This window comes from Capra hircus, chromosome 13 (genome assembly GCF_001704415.2).
Source record: "Capra hircus breed San Clemente chromosome 13, ASM170441v1, whole genome shotgun sequence".
In the NCBI taxonomy this organism is placed as follows: Eukaryota; Metazoa; Chordata; class Mammalia; order Artiodactyla; family Bovidae; genus Capra; species Capra hircus.
In genome coordinates this window covers 77,116,552-77,138,313 of record NC_030820.1, presented here as the reverse complement: position 1 = coordinate 77,138,313, position 21,762 = coordinate 77,116,552, and the positions used below count along the sequence as shown (strand labels likewise).

The following is a 21,762-nucleotide window of genomic DNA, read 5'->3' as shown; positions in this document are numbered from 1 at the left end:
AGAGAAGACATATACTGTTTTGACCTCACTCACTCTACATCTATCTCCAAGGTAACCATTGTTATCAATTGAGTGTTGTACTGCTATGGTTCATGGGGTCATGAACAGTTGGACAAGACTGAGCAACTGAACAACAGCTGCTAGAACAGTGCCATCCTGTAGAAATAGAATGCCGGCCATATATGTAACTTTACATTTTCTAGTAGACACGTTTAAAAAAAAATAATGTTAGTCGCTCAGTCATGCCCAACTCTTTGCAACCCCATGGACTGCAGCCCACCAGGCTCCTTTGTCCATGAGATTTTCCAGGCAAGGATACTGGAGTGGGTTGCCATTTCCTTCTCCAGGGGATCTTCCCAACCTAGGGATCGACCTCGAGTCTCCTGCATTGCAGGCAGATTCTTTACCTACTGAGCTACAAGGGAAGCTGTAAAAAAGATAAAGAGGAATTCCACAGCATTCCAGTGGTTAAGACTCCAAGCTTCCACTGCAGGGGACACGGGTTCAATCCCTGGTTGGGAAACCAAGATTCCACATGCCGCAGGGAGCAGCCAGGGGAAAAAAAATCCCATAAAAATAAAATAAATACACAAAATTAAATTTAAAAAAGAAAGAGGTGAAATCAACTTTAATAATATTTTTCTTCAACCCAATATATCTAAACTATTAGCATTTTAGCATGTAATTAATATAGAGTTACTGTGAAATTTTACATTTTGTGTCTGTCACCAAGATTTGAAATCTGGTAGGTACTTTTGACTCACAGGACATCCCCATTCTGAGTCAGCATATGTGACTTGTGGCTTTCTTTCTGGACAGAGTTAGTCTTGACCCTTCTCCAGGTACACATGTGAAATACGGTACACCCCGGTTATACTCAGCTCCAAATACAGCAAGCCCTGGTTTTCCCAGCAGGAAGGGCTTTTTGTTTTTTGTTTGGCTTGGTTTGTCTTTTTAGTCAACCTAAACGTGGAAATAATTAGGACTGGAAATGAAACAACATCTCCTTATCGATGTTGTTGAGCAACCATGGTTAAGCGTTGTGTAAACTAACCGTTTAGAGATGTCGCTCTCTTCTCACCTCACCTTTCAGGAAGTGGCCTATTCAGACTCCATCTCAGGCTCCTGTGTCATCTCTGTCAGCGGGCTGCCAGGTGGAGTCACCAAACTCAGTTTTCCAGAACCTCTTTCTTCACTCCCGTATCATCTGATTGAAATATAGAATGAACTTTTGGAATCTATCCATCCATGAATCTATGCTCTTTCACTGGAAATTCTTTACAGGGCTGGGCTTGGTGCCAGGTTTTGGTTCACGTGATTAAACGTTGAGGATATAAAATGCTGACAGTGAGACGTCTCCCATCCGTCCTTCCCCCCTGTCCCCCCCACCCCGCCCACCCACGGTCGGCTGGTGTTACTAGTTTCTCCTGGATCCTTCCAAAATTCCTTCATGCGAATACAGGCGGACATGATGTTGTTCTTTCTTTTCTCTTTTGCCCACAAATGCATGGTAAACACGCTGGTGTGGACACTGCTTTTTCCTAATAGAGTAGCCATAATGAAATCTTGTGTAAGATTTTGTGTGTCCTGTATAATTCCAAGGGCTCTAAAAATGTTAAGCTGATTTTACCAAATTGCCAATATAGTTGTTGTGGGTTTTTTTTTTTTTTTGCTTATTTTTTTAAAAGACTTTTTCCTGGATCTTTTGTTTTATTTATTTACTTTATTATGATTCCTTTTTTTTAAAGAGCTGCTGTAGGTCTTCGTTGCTACAGGGGTTTTTCTCTAGTTGCAGCAAGTAGTTGGGGCGGCTACTCTCTAGTTGTGGAACAAGGGCTTCTCACTGTGGTGGCTTTTCCTGCTTCAGAGCACAGGTACTAGGTGTGTGGGCTTAGTAGTCGCAGCTTGCACGGGCTTAGTTGCTCCGTAGCCTGTGGGATCTTCCCGGACCTGGGATAAAACCTGTGCCTCCTGCCTTGGCATCTTTACCACTAAGCCACCAGGGAAGCCCCGAAAATACACATAACACATAGCAAATATACATAACAGGAAAATCATGTATTTCAGACGAACAGGTGGCCACATTGCTTTAAACTCAGAAGTATTTCACCTGAAAAAGTGCCTAGAGGTGGAAGAAAAGTATGTGGAGCAGATTACGTGAAAACCTAATTAATATGCTTAAATAAGTTTCGCCTCCATTTCACGCTCTGTCACATGAGGCCTGATTTCGAGACACTGGGCAGATGGGTCTTCCTGAAACACTGCTTTATGGCTCAAAAAAGTCAGTGGGACAGTTGCTAGTACTTTGGAATTTCGTAGCAATCTGAGTGACTCCTTTTCCAAAGGGTGATTTTGGGGAAAGAAACGAACAAATTTTACATTTGCACCCGTGTCAATGCAGCATCGTCTTGCAGCATTAACAAAATATATGAAGAGCGAGCACTGACTTTAGGCCTTCGATGGCCTGCCTGTGTGGGCCGCTGCACAGTTTTCCGGAATGTAAACACGCCGTCGATTATTTAATAGTGTTTGTGAACTGGTGATCCGGGTGCCAAAGCGGACCCTCAGAGAAGTTTTTGTGACCCGCACGGTGATTAAAAATGACTTACTGAGATGCTGACTTTAAAACACATGAGAGGATTCCACGTGAACATTTGGGTTTCAGCTTCTCCTGGAATCACAGGCTCCCCGGCTGTGCCTTCTCTGTCAGGCAGAGAGGCTGGGGGGTGGAGCTGGGGGCTGGGCGGGGGTGGAGTTCCGCCCTCATGCACTCGACCTGCCCTTTCCTGCAGGTGTTGAGTTTGAAGCTCAGATCCATCTGTCCCCTCTTGGTGGTCTGCTCGGTCATTTCTCCTGGCCGACGCTGTGCCCTCGAGGTCTCTACACACACGTGGGCTGGCTTTCCTCTGGGATCAGACCCCGGGAAGGAAGCACACGGCTCCCTGTTTCCTGTTCCCTCCCCCGCTCTGCGAAGAAACCCATTCATTTAACAAATGCTGGCAGAGCACCTCCTCTCAACCAGGCCCGCATTTCAGGACTGGGGTTCCTGGAGCTTTCTCCTGAAGGAACTCCCCACCCACCCCCCTGGGGTGACACTCCCCACCCACCCCCCTGGGGTGACACTCCCCACCTACCCCCCTGGGGTGACACTCCCCACCCACCCCCCTGGGGTGACACCCGAAGACCCTTGGCCTCAGGGAGGAGGGCGAGGCAGGGTGGCACTGGGCTGGAGGTGGAGCTGTAAACTGCCCCCCCTCAATCCCCTGTGCTCCATCCCTGCAGGGGATAAGGACCAGGTGGGCAAGGTCAAAGGTCGCCTGTGGAAGCTGTTGTCCCCAGCCAGGCTGGCCAGCCGGGCCCAACGGAGCAGATGGCTGGAGAGTTACCTGCTGCACCTGGAGGAGATGGGCGTGCCGGAGGAGATGCAGGCCCGCGCCCTGGTGCTGCAGCTCTGGGCCACGCAGGTGGGTGCCAGCGGCTGCGGATGTGAGGCTGTGCATGTGAGTGCTTGTGTGTGTGTGTGTGTGCACTCACACGTGTGTACTATGAGGACACTAAGGCAATGTGCCTGCGAGTCCGTGTGCATGTGCTTGCATGGGCCTGTGTGTGTGCCTGTACACGTGTGAGTGGGCCACTGTGAGTGTGGGTGTGGGTCTGTGCACACACACCCAGCTATCTGCCCCCGTTCCCTCACTCTCTCAACTGTCAAAGTGTCTCATGAACAGGACCTTTCATTCAATATATAATTTTTAATTTGGAAAAATAGCAAACTTAGAGAAGCTATATGAATAGTTTCATGAACTCATATATACTTCACCTTAATTCTTCAGTTTTATTTATTTTTATTGGAGTATAGTTGATTCACAATGTTAGATTCCCCAGTTTTAAACATTTGGCCACATTTGCTTTCTCTCTCCCCTACTCTGATTATCTTATTGAATCATTTGCAAGTTAGTTGCAGGCATCATGATTCTTTGCCCCTAATTTCTTCATTGTGCGTCTCCTAAGAAGCAAGAATATTCTCCTCCCTCTCCACAGCCCAGTGATCAGATTCAGGACAGTTAACCCAGAATCAGGACCATTATCTAATATACAGTCTGTGTTCCAGTTTTGCCAGTTGTTTTAATAATCTCATCTTGGTCCAGCACCGAACCCAGGATCACAGACTGCATTTAGTCATTATGCCTTCTTAGTTTTCTTTAGTATGGAACAGTTTTGGTGCCTTTCATTGTTTTTCATGACCTTGAGATTACTGAAGTGTGCAAACCAGTTGTCTTGAAGACTCATGTAGAAGTTCCAGGAGGTCTGTTCTGTGCTCTGAGTTGATCTAAATGGGAAGGATATCTAATATATATATATATATATATATATATATATGTACATATAGCTAATTCACTTTGCTTATCATCCAGAAACTAACACAACATTGTAAAGCAACTATACTCCAATAAAAAATTTTTAATTAAAAAAAAATGAAAACAGATAGACCTAAAATCCATTTTGATTGAAACCAAACTTGGTTGAATCCTACTTACAATGACCTTAGATAATTTTGCTTCATTATTCAATGTATTATGTTTGCATTGGGGATTCTGAAAATACATTACTTGCTCAAGAAAAATATAAGTTCCACCGAGAACTTACCATGGACCTCAAAGACACCTCTCTGTGTTGCTTATATTTTAGCCAGGAGTAGAGGTGGGAGAAACATCAAGAAAACATGCAGGGTGATTTTAGGTGCTCACATGAAGGATATAAAACAAGGTCATGACTAGATAGGTCCTGGGGGTCTACTCTACTCTGGCCAGGGTGGCCTCGCTGGGGAAGAGATGACTGGGCTGAACCCTGGATGATAAGAAGGAGTTAGATTTGGGGACTTGGGGAGGGTATGGGGATAGAATATTCCAGGAAGGGGAAACAGCATGTGCAAAGGCCCTGGGGTTGGTTCATGCCAAGTGTTTGAGTAGCAGTGAGGAGTTGAGTGTGGCCAAAGCAGAGTGGGGGCCGGGGGGTGGGCTGTGGGACTGAGGGCAGGGATCATGGAGGACCCTTGGGCCCTACTCAGTAAAGACTCGAGATTTTTTTTCTGGGTGAAGTGGAAGCCCTGGCAGGGTTCTGAGCAGAGGAGGGACAGGCTCTGAGAAGCGGGGACATGGTGAGCAGACAGTGGTGGCCGTGGAGACGAGGAGGCACTAGACAGACTCTGGGAACAAAGGGGAGGCCGCGCCAGTGGAGCTGGTGATGCCCGCACGCTGCTGGCAACGAGAGCGAGCCGAGTGAGGGCACTGCAACTCCAGGCCTGGCCCCAGCCCTCACCCCAGCCCAGAGCCCCTCCTTCTCTCGGCCCCACCTCGCAGTGGCAGTGACGGGCGGTTGCACAGGCTGACGTTTCTGGGTAATTCCTCTCCCATCGACTTACGACTTATTTTTAGTTTTCTCTCAGAATGGTAAAATGTCCTTGCAGGCAGAGGCTGGCAAGGGATGGAGTGGGTTTAGTCAGCAGCTGGGGCCCCATCAGTGTCTAATAACATATTTATGGGCAGTGACTTGGAGCTCCAAACTGTCCCCAGAATCCCTTATGGAAATGGCCTCTGTCAGCGGAACTGGATGCTGGCCTGGGGGCTTGAGTGGCAGCAAGTCTGGGGAACAGCCTTTGGCGGCACCAGGAGAACCGGGAAGGAGTTGGGGTCCGGATGTCCTCTCGGGTTGAGTTGTTGGCAGCGTCCACCATTCAGGCCAGTAGAAGACCGTTCGAGATCTTGAGTCTTGAGAGCAGGGCCAAGAGGTTGAGTAGCTCAGCAGTTTGGGGCACAGGCTCTGTGACCAACCTCCCTGAACTTGGATCCTGAATCTCTGCCACTTCCTGGAAAGTCAGATCCTTAACTTCTTGGTGCCTCGGTTTAGAGTGAAAGTGAAGTCGCTCAGTCGTGTCCAACTCTTTGTGACCCCATGGACTGTAGCCCACCAGGCTCCTCCGTCCATGGAATTTTCCAGGCAAGAGTACTGGAGTAGGATGCCATTTCCTTCTCCAGGGGATCTTCCTGACCCAGGGATTGAACCCGGGTCTCCTGCACTGCAGGCAGACACTTGACTGTCTGAGCCACCGGGGAAGCTCATTTTACTCCTCTGTAAAACAGAGACAGCAAGACCTTCCTTAAGGCATTGTGGGGAGGGTGAAAGGAAGTGATCCAGGTAAAGTCCTGTAACTGTGCTTAGCTGATAACCAGAGCTTAATAACCATATTCAAGGGACTTCCCTGGTGGTCCAGTGGCTGAACTCTATTCTCAGTGCTGAGGGCCCAAGTTCAATCCCTGGTCAGGAAACTAGATCCCATGTGCTGCAACTAGGAGTTTCTTACTGAAACTCAAAGATCCCACGTGCCAGAGCTAAATATCCTGCATGCTGGAGTGAGGACCTGGTGCAGCCAAATAAATACACAGCTAGATAGATATATACAATTTTTAAAAAGTCATTTAAAAAATTCAAGAAGTATTTAGTGTGCCACCCATGTGCCAGATACCATTCTTAGACGGTGGGGATAGAGCAGTGAGCAGAACCAAGATCCCTGCCCTTAAGGAGCTGACATTCTGGTGAGAGAAGACAGTGGACAACCTTGTAAGATGTATTGCAGATAATGAGTTCTATGGATAAGGCAGAGAAAGGGAGTGAAGAGGGGCTGCTTTTTTTGAGTGGTCAAGGAAAGCCTCACCAGGAAGGCGGCATCTGAGCAGAAACTCAAAGGCAGGGGAGACATGAGCCATGTAGATATGTAGGATGGGGAGGGAAGCCAGTGAGTGCAAAGGTCCTGAGGCGGGGACGAGGGTGACAGGGCAGGGAGGTGGCAGATGCCAGACCAGGGAGGGCCCTGCAGGCCACGGGGAGGACTTGAAATGGGAACGCTTTAAAGGCTCTGAGCAGAGAAGGGACATGGCCTGCCTTCTGCTTTAGGGGGGTTATTCTGGCTACGTTGTTGAGAACAGACTGTAGTAGGTGGGGAGTGGCGGCAGGGAGACCAGAGAGGAGGTCTACAGACGCTCTGCCGATGGGAAATCACCATCGTGGAGGTGCCACACCAAGAGGATGAGAAGCAAAAGCGGTGTTTCAGGTCAGACAGACTCGGGTGGAATCCCAGCTGTGCGACCTTGAACAGGTCGCTTCAGTATCACCATCTGCAAAGAGGAGGTCAGGGTAATAAGAATAATAGCTGTGCACAGAACTGGGTTTTCCCCCTTCGGTAGTTTGATTTTGAGATAATTTTTGGTTATAGGAGAGTCACAAAGATAGTACAGAGAGTTCCCAAATACCCTTCACCCAGCGGCCCCCAGTGTTAACCTCTCACAGAACCACAGTGCATGCGGAGAAACTAAGCCGTCAGCACTGCTGACTAGTCATTGAAGGTCCGTACTTCGTTCAGATCTCCCCAGTTTTCCCACTCATGTCCCTTTTCTCTTCCAGGGTCCAGTCCAGGACCAGCTTTGCACATATTCTTTCATTCCCTTAGAAAAAAATGTTAATCCCCCCGAAAATGAAATGCTATCTGTGATCTCCCCCACCCCTCAGTTCTGGGCTCTTTTGAGCCTCAGACGGGCTTGCCCCGAGGGCGGCAGGAAAGGCCACCAGCAGCTCCTGGCAGCCACTCCTCCCAGCGGCGGAGGGCTTCTCTCTTGAATTCTAGTGCAGATCCTAAGTCTGGTACCCACTGGTCCAGCCCAGGTCACCCGTCCCCTCTGAGTCCATCACTGACTGACTGACTGGACCAGGCCGGCTCCTATGACCACACTGAGGTCTGGAGGGGGTTTGTTCAGCCCCAGACAGTCCACGCAGACTTCGAGTGAAGTGGAGGCAGTTCTCCAAAGGAAAATGGGCTGAGGAGCGATGTGGAGCAGGCAACGCTGCAGGCCAACCCCGCTCCTGTTGACGGACAGTGCGGTGAGGAGGCCACAAGGTGGCGCACGTGAGTCACCACGCACCGGGTCTGGCCCCCAGTAGCGCCCCCTGGAGGTCAGCTCCCAGGTGACGTTCACAGAAAAGGTAGAAGAGAGCTCGGATGCTGTTCTGGATGCTGTTTTCTGGATGCTGCTGGGAGGTGGACTTTGCTGTGGGAGGGAATGAGATGAGACCAGAAGTGTCCTCCTGGGTGAGCTGAGGCAAGGCGCCAGGGGAGAACACTCAACGTCCAGGGTAGTGGTCTAAAGATCTCAAGGTTGTGTGATTAGACACGCGCACACTCACACCTCTGTGCAGCTGGGTAGAAGGCAGTCTTTGTCACCTCGCTGACTCTCCACAGCTTCCTCCTGAAAGCAGAGTTGACTGAGCAGCCTCCTTTCCCAGTCCTGCGTTGTAATTAATGAGCGGTGGCCCCCATCTGACCATCTGGACAAGATAAAAGGGCCTTGGCACTGAGTTAACCCAGAGCTGAATTATTTATCGCCTGTATTCCACCGGCTGTTCAAGTGATGGACAGCAAGTGACCTTGCTTATCTCAGCTGGACCTGAGGTGCTGGAGGAAACCTCAGAGAGAGTCCAGGGCCCCCATGGGTTCTCAGCCTGAGGGAGGGGCCGGTGAGAGGGAGAGACCATTTCTGAGCTCAGCCTGAGCAGGGAATCCTTTATACTCCTTGTAGCTACCCCAGGAGTGAGTGTGTTTTTACTCTCATTTTACCAAGAGGGAGGTTCTGAAACCCAGAGAGGGGAGGGGCTTGTACAGAGTCACAGGAAGTGGGCAGCCGGGATTTGCACAATTCTGCCTGGACTTGGTCCTGGTCCAGGGCTCTGCCAGCCCACTTCCAGGCTTCCTTGGAGGTCCCCAGCCCAAAAGGACACAAATAATTTATTCAACAAATATCATTGAGCCCCCACTATACGCTGGGCAGTGGGCAGGACTTGGATGTGCTTAGATTTCCTTTTCAGTTAAAGGTGGGGTGATAACCGGTGCCTGCTGGACGAGGGAACCTGGCGCCTCTGAATTCATGAGAAATTCAAGAGAAAGAAAATCCATCCCTCTGTCACAGATGCCCCTCCCAGCTTCTGTCCCAGAGGCAACCTCAGCTGCCAGGTTCTAGAGTCTTTCCAGAGCTGGTCTGTGCTCTTCATATGTATACGTCCCTCTTTAAATACACACAAGGGGTAGCACACTGAGCCCCACCCTGCAGCTTGCTTCGGTGCGTCTTGGCTCTAGTCACACATTTGAATGCACAGTCAGTTCCTTTCTAACCACTTCCGGTATCATCAGCCTATGGATGGATCATCGTGATCTCACTGATCTCCTGTTGCTAGATATTGAGGCTGCTCCCAGTCTTTTGCTGTTACACAACACTGTGATAAATATCCTTGTGCAAATGTCCTTTTGTCCACGTGCAGTTGTGTCTGTAATAGAATTGCTGGGTAAACATGACGTTTGATGACTACTTAATATTCCATTATGAAGATTGGATAGGAGAGTCATTTATGGTAGATGAAAATCTTCCTCCAAATCAAGGTTAATTTGTATTCCAGCCATGTCTGTAGTTCATTTAAGGGTACCCCATACATATTTAGCCACATGCTGAATACCTGAGTGTTACTCAGCCAAGGATGCAGTCTTGGAGCAAGATGTTTTTATCCATTTTCCTAATTACCTAACTCCTGAGCAGTTTTACATAATTTTTGTTCAGGAAACAAATAGCTTTCACAATCACCATTGGTTATTGCTGCGTTGCTATATCCACATACGATACTCAAATTTTTGAAAGCAAACATTCAGATATTGTACCAGTTCCCTATTGTTGCATGACAACTGACCACAAAAACTCAGTGGCATGCCCTGATGAGTGTTTATTTAACTCACCAGTCTGGGGCTGCTAGGAGTCAGCTGGTCTAGACTGGGCTTAACTGGATAGCGCAGCTCTGCTCCGTGTTTCTTGGTCTCCTCTTGGGATCAGGTAGCTCGCCAGGCAAGTAGAAATGCACAAGGTCTCTTAATGCCTGTGTTCAGTCAGTTCTACCTCATTCTGTTGGCCAAAACACATCACATGGCTGAGCCCAAATCCATGGGGCCAGGAAATACATCCTACCCCTTTAATGGGAGGAAGTACAGAGTCACATGGTAAGAGGCATGGATGTATGGAAGCATGGGGAATTGGGGCTAAGGATGCATCCATCCTCAGATTTAACAATAATCTTTGTTTTTAAAATCTTTTCTTGAATTTATTACAATATTGCTTCTGTTTTATGTTTGGGTTTTTTGCTGGCAAGGCATGTGGAATCTTAGCTTCCTGACCAGGAATCAAACCCATACCCCCTGCATTGAAAGGTGAAATCTTAACCACTGGCCTGCCAGGGAAGTCCCAACAGAAATCTTAATTGATAGATTGTATTCTTATTGCCAACATTTTCACTGATTCAGTTCCTTTCAGTTCAGTCGCTCAGTTGTGCCCGACTCTTTGCGACCCCATGGACTGCAGCAAGCCAGGCTGCCCTGTCCATCACCAACTCCCGGACCTTGCTCAAACTCATGTCCATCAAGTCAGTGATGCCATCTAATCATCTCATCGTCTGTTGTCCCCTTCTCCTGCCTTCAGTCTTTCCCAGGATCAGGGTCTTTTCCAGCAAGTCCCTTCTTCACATCAGATGGCCAAAGTATTGGAGTTTCAGCTTCAGCATCAGTCCTTCCAGTGAATATTCAGGACTGATTTCCTTTAGGATGGACTGCTTGGATCTCCTTGCAGTCCAAGGGACTCTCAAGAGTCTTCTCCAACACCATAGTTCAAAAGCATCAGTTCTTTGGTGCTTAGCTTTCTTTATAGTCCAACTCTCACATCCATACATGACTACTGGAAAAACCATAGCTTGGACTAGATGGACTTTTGTCAGCAAAGTAACATTTCTGCTTTTTGATATTCTGTCTACGTTGGCCATAGCTTTTCTTCCAGGGAGCAAGCATCTTTTAATTTCATGGCTGCAGTCACCATCTGCAGTGATTTTGGAGCCCCCCAAAATAAAGTCTGTCACTGTTTCCATTGTTTCCCTATTTGCCATGAAGTGCTAAGACCGGATTCCATGATCTTAGTTTTTTGAAAGTTGAGTTTTAAGCGACTTTTTCACTCCCTTCTTTCACTTTCATCAAGAGGCGCTTTGGTTCTTCTTCCCTTTCTGCCTATCTGAGGTTATTGATAGTTCTCCCGGCAATCTTGATTCCCCCTTGTGTTTATCCAGTGCAAAATTTCTCATGCTGTACTGTGCATATAAGTTAAATAAGCAGGGTGACAATATACAGCCTTGATGTACTCCCTTCTCAATTTGGAACCAGTCTGTTGTTCCAAGTCCAGTTCTAACTGTTGCTTCCTGACCTGCATACAGATTTCTTAGGAGGCAGGTAAGGTGGTCTGGTTAGCTACAGAGATTCACTGAAATCACTGTGAATAGTTCAATGATTAGCTGCAGAGATTACATGTGTGACCTCAGTGCAGTCATTTTGCTCAAGGTCCAGGACACCAAGAACGGCCTTGAAGTAGGCACGGGGCTATGCCAAAACCACAGAGCATGTTTGAGCCATGTCCTGGTAGACGGGGGTCATGCGGGGGGTGGAGTGGGAACCCAGGCTTCCCAACCCCTGTACCTGGGCCAGGGCTCATGGCACAGACCAATCAACTCTCACCCCAGCTTTGCCCTCTGGGGCTTCTTATTGCAGGGGAACATGGGTCCTGCCGCCTTCTGGCTTCTGCTCTTTCTCCTCAAGAACCCTGAGGCCCTGGCCGCCGTCCGTGGAGAGCTAGAGACTGTCCTCTTGGGAGCAGAGCAGCCCATTTCACAGATGACCAGCCTCCCGCAGAAAGTTCTGGACAGCATGCCTGTACTGGGTGAGACACCCTCCAAGAGAGCCCTAAAGACCTGGGCATCATGGGCACCCCCCAAGCCCTTCCTCCCCATCATGGGTTCCCATCAGTTCCTCTGACCTAAGGCCCCTGCCCTGGGCCTCCTATCTTCACAGACCTGGTGTCTCCATGCCCCGGTCTTCACTACCTGAGTCTCATGGTCTAGTGGGAGGCTTTTGGTTGCAGATGGCAGAAAACCTAACTTAAAGGGGCTGAAGCAGTAAAGAGATTTCATTGGGGGCAGGTAACTAAAAAGTCTAGAGGGACTTGCTCCAGGCCCAGGTAGATCCAGGTGGTTTAACAACACCCGCGGGTCTCAGTCTCTCTCCGTCCTCAGCTCCATTTTCCGCTCTAGTCTCAAGCTGGCAAGATGGCCACCAGTGGCGCCAGGTTGCCTGCCTGGGGAGGGTGTGCGTCCCTGCCACGTTCCTAGCCAAAGTCCCAGGAATGGCTTTCATTGGCTCTTTTCAGGTCATGTGCCCATCCGGAGCCAATCATGAGGTTCGGAGGGTTGGGCTGCTCTGATTAGCCAGTCGCAGTGCAATCCCAGGTGTTGGGTGTGGAATGCACAGCCCAACCCCTGAGGGAGGTAACGGGGTGGTCCCCGGAAGAAAACAGGGAACTGTTTCCGGAAGGAGGCCGTCTGTTGGGCAGGCAGACATAGCCAAACCCCGCTGTCTCTCCAGCCCTCTCTGATATCTGCCTGCCTCCCACCTTCCCACGCAGCTTCTTTTAGGATCAGACCCAGAACTTCATGTCCGAGGTCTCTGCGGCAAATGCCTCTCATCACGCGGCCGGTTTTGACCTGGCTTTGTGATGGCGGGAGAGCCATGTACCCTTTCTGTCTCTGCACCTGCCTCTGTCAGATGAGGGCCAGGGGGTGGCATTTCAGTGGTGGAGGGGACGCCGCTGACCGTTCCCGCCTTGAACCTGCCCCGTGCAGACAGTGTGCTGAGTGAGAGCCTCAGGCTCACCGCCGCGCCCTTCATCACCCGCGAAGTCGTGGCCGACCTGGCCTTGCCCATGGCGGATGGGCGGGAATTCAGCCTGCGACGTGGGGACCGCCTCCTCCTCTTTCCCTTCCTGAGTCCCCAGAAGGACCCGGAGATCTACACAGACCCGGAGGTAAAAGGCACACCAGGGGTCGTGGGAGGAAATGAGTGGATTCACGTTCAGCGGCAGCCCGTTGGGCTCTTTATTTGCCGTGAATCTTGGCCCAGATTACTGCCACCTCTGTGTGTCTATTTCCTCACCTGCGAAATGGACCTCGTAATAGCATGGGGTTGTCAGGAAGATTACATGTGATTATGTTAAGAAAGATCTTCACAGCACCTGGTACACACTAAGCACCTTGCAAGAGCCAGCTGAGCAATTTTTCCTATTTTTAGCATCTTATAATGTTAGCTTCTCAACGCTTTTCCATCTCCCCAGATTTCGAAATGTGGCAAACTTTCACGATTTCTAACAGTTGGGGATGTTTACTGTGTGCCATGTTCTGTACTATACATGCATGCACCCACCACCTATCCATCCATCCATGCATGCATCCACCCACCGTCCATCCCTGTATCCATCCATCCATGCATGCATCTACCCGCCATCCATCCCTGCATGCATCCATCCACCATCCATCCATCCATCCATGCAGCAATCATCAACTCACTCTCCCATCTGTCCACTGGTCCAGTCACCTATCCTTCCACCTACTCTGTCCAAAAAGCCCCGTGCCCAGATACACTCTTCATGTTACCAATCTACAATGTAACCAGAGGAAACTGGCATTCTCTTTTGTAAAAAATCATTTTAATTTCATTTATTTTAAATAGTTTTATGTTTAAAATGATATATACTTTAAGACAGAAATATAGACATATATATATTTACAAATAAAAATCTGTCTTCGTTCCCCTTCCCCTCCAGTTCCTCAGGGTTCCCTAACTGTGGTTGGGAGCGTGTCCTTTAGATATTTATGTCTTTTTATAGACACACAACATGCTTACACTCATGTGAGTAAGTATGTGTTTGTATAGTCACAGAATTACACTATATTCTGACACTTTGTGTTTTCACCCGACAGCCAGTCTTGAAAGTTCTTTCCAATGTCAGCACACACAGGCTAAGCTCAGCCTTATCATTAGCTGCCACCATTTTTAGCCAGTTCCTGTCAGTTGAGCTTTACATTGTGTCCACTGTTTCTTTCTTATAAACAAGACTGTGATAAACATCTTCAGACATTTTTCTCCATACATCCCTGTTTGGGGGATGGAGTTAGAAAGGGACCTTCTTCCTGTTTCAGGTATTTAAATACAACCGATTCCTGAACCCTGATGGATCAGAGAAGAAAGACTTTTACAAAGATGGGAAGCGACTGAAGAACTACAGCCTGCCGTGGGGAGCAGGGCATAATCAGTGCCTGGGGAGGGGTTACGCCGTCAACAGCATCAAGCAGTGAGTACCGGGCACATGGAGCCACGGGCCCCGTGCACTTTGGCCCTCAGATAACAAACCAGGGGTATGACATCGCCTGTCCTTCTGTTCAGCTGGGTAACCTCTGCCTCTGTTTCCGCAACTGTAAAATAGGGGTACTGATCATCTTACATCCCAAAGGTGTCAGGATGAGTAAATGGGACCTTTCTAGGTACTTCAGCCACTGCCTGGCTCATTGTAGGCTTTTAATACAAGTTATGATTGTAATTACTACTATTACGACCTTCATGTGCAGGCATTATGCTAGTGAATGGGCACATTCCATTAACCTTTGGCCTCAGTTTTCGCAGCAGTGAAATGGAGATCATTTACAGTTAGTTCCACTCTAAAACTTCCAGTGCATTCTTGAAAATCCCTGCGCTGTGGGAAACCACACAATAAAAACCACAGGGCTGTGGTGGAGATAGGGCCGGGGCCCAGCACTCAGAAACCTCATCACTGTCGCAGAAAGAGAACGCACCCTGGAAAATATGGTAGCACAGGTTTATTGTTGTTGTTCAGTCGCTCAGTCGTGTGACTCTTTGCGACCCCGTGGACTGCAGCACGCCAGGCCTCCCTGTCCATCACCAGCTCCTGGAGCCTACTCAGACTCATGTCCATCGTGTCGGTGATGCCATCCAGCCATCTCATCCTCTGCCGTCCCCTTCTCCTCCCGCTTCAATCTTTCCCAGCATCAGGGTCTTTTCCAAGTGAGTCAGTTCTTCACATCAGGTGGCCAAAGTATTAGAGTTTCAGCTTCAGCATCAGTCTTCCAATGAATATTCAGGGTTGATTTTCTTTAGGATTTACTTTAGGGCCCTACCACAGGTTTACACATGTTAAATGGAATAAATAGAAACACCTAAGTGGTACAATAAATACGGTGCTTTACTTTGGCGATGACCTGACGTTTGCCATGGAAGTGGGCATTGGATGGAGCGTTGAGTCACACTGAAGCCTGGGAGGGGGGTTATCTGAGGTTGGACGCCTGATGGGAATGGTGTGACTCACCACCCACCTGGTGTACTAAGGTAGCTAGGGGACAGAGTTTAGGTGTGTGCATTTTGTGAATTCCTGCTCAGCTTCATTCAGCTGGGTGCAGTTTTTCATTCTCTTAGTGTTCCTTGCGGATGAAGTGACCACAGGCAGATGTGAAATTTGCGTTACGCTTTGTTTGCACCCTGATGGATGAATCCCACTGGCACGAATTCTCGTGTTCAAAACAAATGTTACAGCAGAACTGACTGTAGCTCCTACTCCAGGAAGTTTTGGGACAGATGAAAGACATAATGGATACGAAATGCTTAGCAAAGTGTCTGGCACACAGAGTCCAATAGGTTAGCTAATCTGTTATTTTTGTCTCAGTTCATCGTCATGATAACTGACTCTACAGGTCAAAGCATTCCTCACGGTCAGGCACCTGGTGAATGAAGGTGCCAGGCTCCAAATCTGCGTGTGGGTACAGACCCCCCAACACACTGGTATAAACTCCCCCTCTACCACCCTGCAGCTTCAGAGCTGGAAGGAACACAGCCCACCCCTTTGACCCTCCTTGACCAGACGGGGAAACTGAGGCCCAGGGTGGGGAAGAAACCCGACAGGAGTCACATGCCCTTAAGAGGCAGAGCCCGAGTCTGCGCCCAGCTCCCCTGCCCAGAGCGCTGACTTTGCTCTGTCCTCATCTTCCCTCTTTTGCACTTGTCTAGTCAGATGAAAGGGCCTTCCCTGCCGTGTGTTGTGCCAGCATTGGGCACCTGGGTGGCAGTGGGGGCGGGGTGATGGTAGGGCCCAGAGAAATAGAGGATCAGGCTGAGCTTAGCTAACACAGGCGGAGGTACAATCCGGCTGGTGGAGCCAGTTCACACTGCAGGGGGTTGGCCTGACACCCCTTTTACGGGCCTACCGATAGCATCATCACACGGTTCATGTACTTGTCAGGACAGCGTCCAGGCGATGGCCGTGCCTACTGTGCGTCCTGCTCTCCCAGCATCCCCACAGCTGTCCGGAGGAGGGGTGCCTGCTTCTGATCTCACGAAGGTGGCTGTGGTTTAGCAGCAGCCCAGACCAGGGTAGACAGTCGGGGTTCCAGGAGTTTGCTGGGGCCTGGGCTGAGGATGGTGGGAAGAATCAGGAAGGGTCAGTGTCCGTATTAACCAGGAGAAGCTCAGTTTTGCTGCTGTGGCAAATGACACCCAAGTCGACCCCCAAGCTTTTACAGGTTTGGTTCCCACTCATACAGTGTCAGCTGTGGGTTTAGGGGGTTGCTCTTCACCTCCATGCAGGGACTCAGGGGCCAGGTTCTTCCCGTCTTCCCACCCCATCGTCTCCACATGAAGCCCAGGCAGCCAGGAGAGCTGGAGAGCAGGCACTGGCTCTGAAATGCTTTGGTTGGAATTGACACATGTCATGCCTGCCCACAGCCTGTCAGCCAGGACTCAGAAGGGTGTGGCCTTTGTGCTCTGCTTGCTCACCCTCCTTTCCCAGTTTTCCCAGAATGAGAGCTGGGGTCAGACCAGGAGGAAGCCCTTGTTTTCCTGCCTGACTTTGAACGGACGCCTCTCTTTCCCTCTTCATGCCTCTGACACTGCCTCTCTCCAGATTCGTGTTCCTTGTGCTGACGCAGTTTGACCTGGAGCTGATCACCCCGGACGTGGACATCCCCGAGTTTGACCTCAGCAGGTACGGCTTCGGGCTGATGCAGCCGGAACACGATGTGCCCGTCCGCTACCGCATCCGGCCGTGAGCTCCCCTCGCCCAGCTGCCCCGTCACCCAACTTCCCGTGCGTGCGTTCAGCCCGGGTGCCAGGCTTTGAACATCCAGTGGTTCCAGCATTACCCCTTCCCTGCTGTTTTTCAGAAGACTGTGCCTGGGGGTGGTGGAGGGGGGTGGGGGAGAAGGAGAGTGAAGAAAAGACACCAAAAGCTGCACAGATTATCTGCGGCAAAGTTCCAACATGAGACTCTCTCTGCTCCCAGCTCCTCCCACCGTTCAGTCGTGTCTGATTCTTTGTGGCCCCATGGACTGTAGTTTGCCAGGCTCCTCTGTCCACGGAAATGTTCCAGGCAAGAATACCGAAGTGGGTTGCCATTTCCTGCTCCAGGGGATCTTCCCAACCCAGGGATCAAACATGCATCTCTTGGGTCGCTAGCACTGGCAAGTGGACTCTTTATATTATGCCACCTACAGCTGCAGCAGACTGCTCTGTCCCCAACCCCTAAGGGATTGCCATCCAATGCCCTGGGTGTGGTCCAGGTCATAACGAGTCAAAGCAGACGCTGGCCATAAGAAGGCCATTCAGGGCCTAGCAGTACATCTGTTGATATAAACTCTGTCCCTGAACTGTTATTAAACTACCTAAAGCCAAAGAGTCTCTTAGCATATCCACTTTCCTGGGTGTCCCCTTCACTGGACACCTCCCCCATCTCTCCGTTTACACCAATCCTTGAGAAAACGCAGGAGGGTTTCCCGAGGCTGGGGCTTCCACGGGCTGGGGGTGGCCTCTGGATGCAGGGCTCTGAGGAGCAGGCTTCTCAGCATTAAGAGTTCCAGGCTCCACATGGGATGGGCTCTCCCGGCGCTGGGACTCAGGCAGGGAATTAGCAGGACAGCCCAGACTGGGTGGCCCCTGTGAAGGCAAGCAGCGAGAACTCCTGGGGCTGATGGAGCCAAACAAGAGGAGACCTTGGTTTCCTCCATTCTAGCTCAGGAGCTCCAGCTCTGGGCCCCATCTAGATTGCAGGCCTGTTTCGTTTGGCCCACATTTATAGAAAATACGGTAATGTTACCTTGTCATCTTTGGAAGAGTTGATTGAAAATGTCCAACTTCTCTTGAAGGCTTGAAAGATCTGTCCACCCTGGGCCTGTGTTCCCGAGGGCCACTGTTAGCCAGAGCTGTCTGCCTTATCTGGTGCCCATGTGCTCTGGTTCACCAGCATTTCTACTTTCTGCTTTTCCATCCACAGTACCTCCTGTCCCCCAAAGGCACCGGTTTGAGAACGCCGTTCCTACTTTTGGAGGTGGTGTTGTAGGAGGTGTAGGGCCCTGCTGATGGGTTGTTTCTCAGACCACCGGTCCTTCCTGTCCTGGGTGTGCCACCCTTCGATCAAACAGATCAGTGACGACAACCTGCCTTTGCATTTAGGGAGGAAAAAAAACAGATCAAAGAGAAAAATTACCTGGAAGCCGTTATTAGGATGATAAGTATTCTTGTTAATATTAGGTCCTGCTTATTGGAGACCCTCTAAATGCCTGTGACAGGACCAGCTTCTATTTTGACGGCGTCTCTGGGGAGAGAGGGTGGTTACGTGCTCTTCATAGATGAGGAAATGGGCTTCAGAAAGGCGAAGTGACTTGCACAGCTTACGAGCTGATAGAATCTCACAGACTTACTCTCCCAGCAGCAAATGCTAGATGGGCGGCTCTGTGCTCCTTGAGCTCAGAGGGGTGGTGGAGGGGCAGGGGCAGTTCTGTTTGGCATCAGACAGCAGACAGAGCCAGAGGCACCCATGGGTGGATGCGTCTCATGAGATGCAGACACACGTACACACACATAACTAGGTTTCTTTAGCTTTAGCTGGAGGGATAAGAGAAGACCTGAAATCTCTGAATGTTCTGGGGTCTCTTCTCAGAGAGGCACCAGGGCTTGGGAGCTTCCCTGGCCCCCAGCCTCCAAGCGGCCCCAGGATTCCCAGACAGTCTGTGATTGGCAGGAGGCAGGATATCCCTAGGGAAACCCATCTTCACGCCTGGGTGACCCCCGCTGCCGCGTGCTTCTTAACTCTGCAGGAAATCAGAGCTGGCAGTCTCCTGTGGGAGGAGGAGCCGGTTTCCATGGCAACCCTCAGCTGCCTTATCCTGACTAGGAAGGGAAGGAAAGAGGCCGGCAGAAATAGCTCCGGGAAGATCTCTGGCGCGTGGCTTCTACCCTGATGCGCTTGGGAAAAGCCCTCTGATTATCCCCTTCCACATTAGGGCTGCTTTGTCGCCGAGACTAGATCTCACCCATGTTCAAAAAAGAGCCTGTTCCCTTTAAAGGGGACACCTCCTTGGAGCCACAATCATTAGGAAGAGACAATTCTCCCACCAGGCAGCCCCAGCTGGTATCGGAGATCAAGTACAGCTTGAGAGAAAGTGCTTTGAACCCACCTTTGTTTTCATCTTTTTTCTTTTTTCCCTTTCTTCTAAAAATACCGAGGTCGGAAATACCCGGACACGGACCTAATGGAGTGTTTCTGTACCACATCATGATTATTATTTTTTGCTGTATTTTGTATTGTTGTTTACCAGTTTATTTCCTTTAAATGGTCTCATTTTTTTAAACTTAAATTTGTTTAAAAAGGGAGCTTCTTTCCCACTGCCGGTAACTAACAACATGTATCACTTGCTGCCAAAAATAGAAAGTGACTGTGAAAGATAAATCTGCTGGGGAGGGGTCCCCTGTGCTGGTGTCACCAAGGCTCAGAGCCTGAGCTCTGTCTCTTCTGAGTTACAAAGGGAACAGACAGGTGTTTGAGTGGCGTTACGACCACGCCAGCAGCACCCTGAGACTTGGTCCTCGACAGTCACGGGGTGAAGGGGACGGGAAGAGGAGCGAGGTGCCCACCCCACAGTGGGGCATCATGCCCAGCACGAGGGCCACCCTGGTCATCTCCCTCCGGTGCTTCCCGCCCACAGTGAGCGGGGGACATCCCACCTGCCCGTTCTCCAGGTGGAGAAACCAGCCCTGAGAGTTGAATCTTCTGGCCCAACGACATTCGTCTGGATGTTTTTTGTTGTTGTTTTTAAAGACGGTGTTTTGTGAGTAGCAGTGATTGTTCCGCCTTGCTGTTTTAATAAAGAATTCTATTTTTATAAGATATTGTCGAGCAGAAATGTGCTGAAATACATCAAATCATTCTGTTTGTGGACTGCCTCTGACTGTGAGTCAGATTAAGAGTCGACTCTGAAAAAAAAAAAAAGAGTCGACTATGTCCAGAGAGGCGAGCTTAGCGCCTGGGAAGGGAATGGAGCACCTGAGTGCCTGGCTCTGGGACACAGCCTTTCATGGACAGAATCAAGTCACACCCCCCAGCCTCCCGCCAAGTGACACGACCGTCTCCATTTTAGAGGAGGAGACTGAGGGTCAGAGAGTGAAGTGGCTGGCCAGGATCACGCGATTAATAAGTAGTAGACCCGGGATTCAATCACAGGCTCCCTGCCTCCTGAGACCAGGCTCAGAATCTATCAACAATCCTCCTGAGGGCAGAGGAGGGACCAGGTGTCCATAGAGGACCTTGGGGAAGAGGCTTACCACCCAAAGTAAACCAAGCAGAGAGAGTCTCTTACAAATTTGCCACGTTCCCTATGCTTCATGTAAATATATGCATTTGTTTTAATATTTAAAAGAAGGCGAGAGAAGTTTTTCCTTTTTTTTTTTTTTTGGCCACACCTCGAGGCATGTGGGATCTTAGTTCCCTGACCAGGCATTGAACCTATGCCCCTTGCAGTGAAATGCTGAGTCCTAACCACTCAATCACCAAGGAATTCCTGGGAAGAAATTAATTAAATTAGCTTTGGGAAAACTTGAAAAGGGAAAATTGCTTTTTTCCCCTCTCAAATCTTTAAGAAAAAATGCTGTCCTGAGGCAAATGTCGTATCAGTTTCCTCATCTGTGGGGGCCCACGGAGGCCCATTTGGTGGGATTGGATTGGGCTGTGACAGACATCTGAAAGTTACACAGCAGTACTTCACACATTAAGACGTTTATATTCAATACAGCAGACATTGCTTTCTCTCTCATACAGATACAGGAGATCAGAGGTGGTAATGCATCTCCACACCAGGCTCTTCCTTTTGGTCCCTCCAGCATCATCTGTAACCAGTGCTTTCTACCTCAGGGTCCAGGATGTCTGCTTGAGCTCCTGCCATTTTGTCCACATTCCAGCCAGCAGGAAGGAGAGAGGAGCAAAGAGAAAGATCTGCTTCTATCTCATTGGTCACAGTTTAGTTGCATGACACTCCTTACTGCATAGGAGTCTGGGAAATGTAGTCTTTATCTCCGGGAGACCGACATGTGCCTGAGGAGGGGACTGTACCCCAGCTTGAGAAGTGCTGCACTATGCTCTCTTGTTTACCAACCATGCTCTGAGCCACACGCAGGGCCAGAGGGACAACACTTGGCTTCTCTGAGCCATTGACTACCAGCAGTATGCAGCTCCAGGGTTTTGACCTTTCAGATTCTGTTCCATAAAAGTTAACAGAAAGACTCCAGAGTTTTATTTTGCCAGGTAAGAACACTAAGAAATGCATTTGTCATTTACTTCCATTAACAATCTGTGAATGGACATTTGAATACCCCTAACACAGAAAAGTAGCTTCCATATCAGAATGAAACAGTCACTCAAGAGTCAATATTAAATAACTCCAAAGTGGAAACGACCCCAATGTCCTCCAGCTGAGGAGTGG

The 21,762-nt window shown here is 49.6% G+C and overlaps 1 protein-coding gene across 1 annotated transcript in view; it reads left to right on the top strand.

The window, feature by feature from the left end:
- The window catches only part of PTGIS (prostaglandin I2 (prostacyclin) synthase), a 61,779-nt gene extending 41,605 nt beyond the window's left edge, over positions 1 to 20,174 (top strand). The window contains exons 6-10 of the mRNA XM_018058008.1: positions 3,283 to 3,464; positions 11,669 to 11,837; positions 12,796 to 12,977; positions 14,149 to 14,300; positions 16,917 to 20,174. Coding sequence (XP_017913497.1) covers positions 3,283 to 3,464; positions 11,669 to 11,837; positions 12,796 to 12,977; positions 14,149 to 14,300; positions 16,917 to 17,061 — 830 coding nt within the window. The 3' untranslated portion in view covers positions 17,062 to 20,174. The remainder of the gene's footprint in view (positions 1 to 3,282; positions 3,465 to 11,668; positions 11,838 to 12,795; positions 12,978 to 14,148; positions 14,301 to 16,916) is intronic.